Source organism: Gallinula chloropus, assembly GCF_964237585.1.
Source record: "Gallinula chloropus genome assembly, chromosome: Z".
Classification (NCBI taxonomy): domain Eukaryota; kingdom Metazoa; phylum Chordata; class Aves; order Gruiformes; family Rallidae; genus Gallinula; species Gallinula chloropus.
In genome coordinates this window covers 13,765,614-13,771,639 of record NC_140089.1, presented here as the reverse complement: position 1 = coordinate 13,771,639, position 6,026 = coordinate 13,765,614, and the positions used below count along the sequence as shown (strand labels likewise).

Below are 6,026 nucleotides of genomic sequence, written 5' to 3'. Positions count from 1 at the left end.
CTCAGGCCAGTCCCCACCTACACTGGGAAGAGCATCTCCAACTTATAACCTTCAGTGAAAATAATTTGTTTTAATGCTTGTGCAGTTCTGCATTTTAACTCACATTCACGCTCATTAGGTGTCTTTTATCATTAGCTAAACTGACTGCATTTCTTCCGCTGGTGTACCCTAAGCAGTTCCCGCTGTCCTGGACGCACCAGGGCTGTAGCTCAGCAGAAGGACACGAATTGGGGTGTTCAGGACATTCAGAAAGCCTGTTTCCAAGTGGAAACATTGTCTTCGTGTCCTGTTACCAATTACCAGAGAACAGTAGTGTGTCCATTCATTAACGGTTTAGCCCTCAAGCTAACCTAATTCTACCCCATGTAGAATTTTTTTATTTGCTGTGCTGACTTTTAAAATAAATGCTTTTACTAAACAGGCAGAGCATCTGCGTGCCTTTACTTCCTGGCTGAGTCCATGGTACACTGCCCATTCAGAATTTAGCACTTTTTCCCCATCTTGAGCTTCCTACTGTATTCCTGATTATTCAATCCTGTACTGTGGCTGTGAGAAGTAAAATTAGTTGTTTTTAGACATGGATGGCAGAATTCAGACATCCTGCTGTGTTTCTGGTTTTCCCCTTCATTTCCCTCATCGTCTCTTAATGCGGGGTCACTGGTAACATTCTGCTGCCCCCCCTTGGCTGTGCAGCCCTTGCACAGGAAGGCAGCAGAAGCCCGGCTTCCCTCCCAGGGCTGCAGGGGGTCTCTGCCCACCACAGGAAGCTGGAGCAGACCACCACTAGCAGTGCTCAACCTTTTGGGTGGGGTAGGGGTCTGACTGTTCATTGCACCAGCTGCTGCTGCAGCTGGGGGTGGGGGAAAAATACCCATGAACTTGTATTTGCTGGCTCTCTGCCTCATGCTTCCTCCTCCCTCCCATCCCCCCTTCAGAATATCATTTAGAAAAGTAAATTTAATTGATAAATTCTACTCTCCACCCCCCCCCCAGTGTCTGGAATTGTTTGAACATTTATTTAGATAAATTCAAGACCTTAACACTTCTGATCTTGTGCCCTCATCATCCATATATTCATCTATAGAATATAGGTGTGGAAGGTACCTGTACTTTTCATGTGTGTGTGTATAAATGCATACACCCACACGTGATCTATACATAGATCCTGCAACCCTGCCTGGTTGCAAGAGACCACGCTGCTGGCTTAGGAACCCAAATTCAATCAGGTCCTGGCTACAGGGACATTGATTTGTAATGCAGCCACTTCTCCCCTGAACAGCTGTGGGCACAAAGCTGTGGCATCCCGGAGGAAGGGGGGGGAGAAGAAAGTGGGGGGGAGAGAGGGGGGGAAAAGCCAACACTGCCACTCAGTCTGAAGAACATGTCATGCAGCTTTTATTTGATTTTTACCTTTTTGGTAAGCAGGAGGGTTTTTCTTTCAGTCAGACCATTCACATACGTTGACAGTACAGATTGCAGTGAATTTGATGGAGATCTTGCAACATTAGAAAACTTTTCTCAATATACATCCATTTAAGCAACAGGTCAGAACGTGAGTGCCGAGCCGAGTCTGCGCACCGCACTCCAGGTATACAAAGCATTGCAGCAGCACAAGAAATGCCCGCGCTGGGCAAAGTACAGTGTGTTTTACATAGTGCAATCACTTTTAGAGGAAAAACTCTAGGAAGGCCACATCTATTTATTTATTTATTATTATTTTTTTAAATCCTGTCAAGTTTACAAATGTGAGGGGGTAGAAATCAAACCTCTGACTGAATTAACTTTTTGTACAGGTAGGTTTTGTGTATAGGCACGTGCTTTAGAGAGGAGCTCTGCATCTGTTCTGTAATCACGAGAAAGACATATTGCTTTGTGATTCAGAAAGTGTGATAACCATCTCTAACCTTCCTAACACTCTTGGCCAGAGTTGTTAATCCAGCTGTTTGTAGAGTTCCTAGAATACGCTCTTCCCTCTAGTATAAATCCCCAATAGAGAAATTCAGGTTGCGATTCACAACAGTTACAGTTATTCTACTGACGGTCCTCTGACCGTATCAGGTGTTGCCTCTGAATACTCCAGTCCACAGTGAAAACTCGAATTGCCAGAGACATGGAGGCTCTTGCTTGTTTCTGTTACTGTCACTCACCAATTATGAAAAAAACCCCAAGTCAGACAATGAACTGCTACAGCAAAGCATCACTGGTAGTACTCATCTAATACCAAAAAAATAATAATCCCCAAAAACAACCCTGCACTCATGACACTACATGTAATGGTCAGCACACCTTTAAAGATACTGCAAAGTGATTTGCCCAGTAAAATTTTTAAATGTACACTGTGCTCAATAGTTCAAACTACACGTAAACGAAGAGCAGCTCCCTGCAACAAGGTGTAAATCAAAACGTTATAGCACCAGCTCCCAGCACCAAGGAGTTGCCCACTGACCAGTTCTAGTGTACAATGCAATAGTGCTCGCTGAGGTTTCTGCTACACGAGAGCCACAGTGGGACAGCTCTGCCCATTCCCCGCTGACATCTGGTTACCAGGTGTGCACAGAGGACACTCCTCCCTGGAGAGGAGCAAGTCAGTCAGATGGCGAGGTTGTTACAGTACCAGGAAACACTGAATGGGACGTGGCACCTGAGGGAACAGTAGGTACTGCATTCCTGATTCCGGGTGAGTGGGCACGGAGGAACCCTGACATTATCTGAGCAATCCTCTCCCTAACAGGTCAGATCTGAAAGGAGCTGCAGACTGCATTAAAAGAAGCAAGCCCCCCTAATGCTGAAAGCCATGGACATGACATTGCCCACATTAATGATTTTATTTCACCATCAGCAAAGCATTTATCCCCAAAACGCTGTACACAGACTGGTCAGATTACGGTGCAGTGCTAACTTCACACTGTTCAAAGTCTGTTGCTATAGTGGTTGGGTTTGTCTTTTATCTGAGGAGGGCAAAAAAGGAGACAGGCAGCATGGCCACATCATCATACAGCAATTTTACTCCACGTTAATGCAGGTATAATCTTTCTTCTCAAGTGCAAATTAAGAAGTATCTGCTAGAAACCAGCATGACTTGGGCTGCTGAGAAATGACAGATGGTTCAGGTTCTTACAAATATCAACAAGTCTAAACCATTACATGTTTCCAAAGCAAGAACAGGGTTACGAACAGGAAGGGAATAAAACGTTACCACTATTATAAAACGTGTCATTGCAAACTCCCAACACTCTTCAAAAAACGTATCTAGAAAAGATTGTTTGCCTTACTTTGTCTTTTTTTTATTCTGCAGCTGAGGAGTGTCCATGCAAAACAATTTTGAGAAGAGCAGTGTTCCACCTGGGCACCGACTAGGCCCAAACTTTGCCCCACACAGCTCAGTAAAGTGCTCTCTTGTGCATCCTTTGAGGAAAGTTCTCATTTGAAGTTTGGGAGGCCAAGGGTGCTAGCTGGGACAGCCATAGTCTCGGTCAATCTGTGCTGAGGTCAGAGGAAGAGGAAGGAGCAAAGTTAACAGTACTCTGCCTTTCATAACTCACAGACAACAGGCTGCAAGGGAGGAGCAAGCAGAAGCAATGGTGGGTGTCAGGTGAAACCCTGCCCCTGGGAAGCCACAGGCTTAATGGGGGAAGAGTTTAACTATTTATAGGTAACAGAGACTATCTCTACTGCAGAGGCCTGGAGGTTGACTGCTTAGACACCAGGTAACAGATCTCCACGCATGACATAAGTGAAAATCCAACAACAGGCTTTTCATTCCCTGCACTGGCTGTTTCTCCACAACTCTTCTGAAGGACAAAGGGAATCTGAGTAACATTCTTTTTGCCGATTTAAAGAAAAAAAAACCAAAAGCATCTTGCCCCCAACATTTTTTATGCTGCACACTAACAAACATTCTAGGGCAGATTGGTAAGAGGTATTTACTGACAAAACAACTAACCATCAACTTATAAGAGTAAAAATACCGGGGAAAAGAATTTAAGGCATTTTTTTATTTTGGCCAGGAATGATGCATGCTACAGAGTAATCTTCATTTTCCCACTTGGTTTTCAGACCACTGCACTTTTTTGTTTTTGTTTTACATGGCACTTTGTAGTTTGCATTTTAAACTTAGCCAAGATTTTCAAGTGTTTTCTTGATGACAAATGCCTTCTCCTGTAGCTCGGGTCTGCTATCCGATGCCATCGTAGACAACGAACGGATGAGGTGCGCTCTGCTTTCTGCTGTCAGGCTTTCCCACTGTTGAGCTTCTGTGTAGGTAAAAGGAGAGACAGACACTGGATGTGAATACCAGAATGCCAAAACAACCAAGCAGGTGTCGTCTGCCCTGCTCTACCAGGAGAAGGCTACAGAGGCAACTTCAGCTGGACCCACACAGGGACTCGTGCTCATTGAGACTGGGCCTGGCTGTCTAAGCCTGCAACATGTGAAAACAAGGCCCTGGAGAACCAGATGTTTCCCACTTGACAACTGCTTCATGTCATGTTAAGACTTTGTCTGGGGTAAAGGAAATGTGAACTGTGCAACAGAAACCCAAAGGAAATGTTTGCTGCAGAAGAACTGAAGCCATGAGACCTTGAGACACAAGCAGGTCTGTTCTCTGAAGGAAAGTCTGCAAGGCTTAAATCCCAAATTAAGAATGAGAAATTAATCTTGGCACTGAAAAAGTAAAAACTAATATGGACAAAAAGGAGCTCTCTCCTCCATGGAGCCTGCAGAGGACACAGAATCTGACTATGCACCCAGTCCTGCATGCTCTCCATGGCTCCTTCCTTGCTGGACCAAGATTCCCTCACCCAAGGAGTATTCAATAGTACTTTACACCTTGACTTGATGCAGTTATGGTCGAGCCCACCACAAGTTTCCCAAGTGCCCAAGCACAGAACTCCAAGTCCCAACTGCCCCGACATCACCAGTGCTGCAAGCAGAAGGCAATGCCACCCCTCCAGGGTTCCACACCACACAGCCAGGGCCCTTCTTTTCTGAACTGGGGCTTGCCAGGGTGGCAAGTAGAAGAGTCTCACCTTGCAGTTTGGTGAGCAGCAGTTGTATCACAGACAAAGCTTCTGTTCTTATGGACGTGTAGCTTTTGTTTTCTAAGGGATTTAAAAGAACAAAAGACAAAAACCCCGCAACCACACTGAGCACCACAGGCAGCACGCTGCCCATGCAAAGCGCCCTAGTCACCACCGGCCTCCTGACCACTTGCATTAGCTCAGCTCACCGAGCTCATCCGCGCCGCCGGTCTGCGGTGCCCCCCCGTGGGACACGGCTGAATGGCAGAAAGCGGACAACTAGAGGCTCAACAAGTCGACGGAGCCTTGTGCCTCTTCCCTGCGGCTGCCGCAGCTGTACCGTGTCTTACTGAAAGGGAACAGCGCTGGCAGAGCTGCGATGTGATCACAGGCAAACCCTGCGCGTAACAGACTGCTCTTTCAGTGAGTTCCAAAGGCTATAAACCACCCAAATTTTAACAAGTAGCATTAAGTGGGGGTGCATAAACCCTATGCCATCAAGCACAAGCTTGTCATAAGAAGTTATTTGGTCTTTTGAGACAAAATATTGTTAAAGTCTCATTCCAGAGGGTTGATAGTTAAAGGAAACTTTGCCCACGGGGATGTCTGGATTGGCTGCTAGCTAGTAGTAGGTGCTGCCTTTAGATGTACAAAAACCATGCAGGTGTGAAGAGACTCTGGCAGTTTCAGTCACAGGACAAATGGGAACACTACCAGAGCAATAAGCAGCCCCACAGCTGTCAACATGACATAGGTAGCACTTACATCCCCATGGGCACTCAGATCAGGCAGAGCATAAAGTGCCTCAAAGCCTTGGAGCTTGATGCACCAGCTGAGAAAATGTTGGGTGTCTCCAACAATTACATGTATTCAAGAAGTTTGAACTGTGGAGGAGAAAACCTTGTGTTTCATTAAATCATTAGTAACTTGATTAGCTGGGGTCTATCTTCTGCATAGAGAAAACCACATTTCCAATCTGCACTCCTGAGACACTGCGCACACAGGAGT

At 45.8% G+C, this 6,026-nt stretch overlaps 1 protein-coding gene across 1 annotated transcript in view; it reads right to left on the bottom strand.

Moving 5' to 3' along the window:
- Positions 1–1,377: 1,377 nt before the first annotated feature.
- Positions 1,378–6,026, bottom strand: part of ECPAS (Ecm29 proteasome adaptor and scaffold) — a gene marked incomplete at its 5' end in the record, with an annotated part of 69,410 nt that continues 64,761 nt past the window's right edge. Inside the window, 2 exons of the mRNA XM_084277976.1 lie at positions 1,378–4,253; positions 5,028–5,099. Of these exons, the coding sequence (XP_084134102.1) occupies positions 4,114–4,253; positions 5,028–5,099 (212 nt within the window). The 3' untranslated portion in view covers positions 1,378–4,113. The remainder of the gene's footprint in view (positions 4,254–5,027; positions 5,100–6,026) is intronic.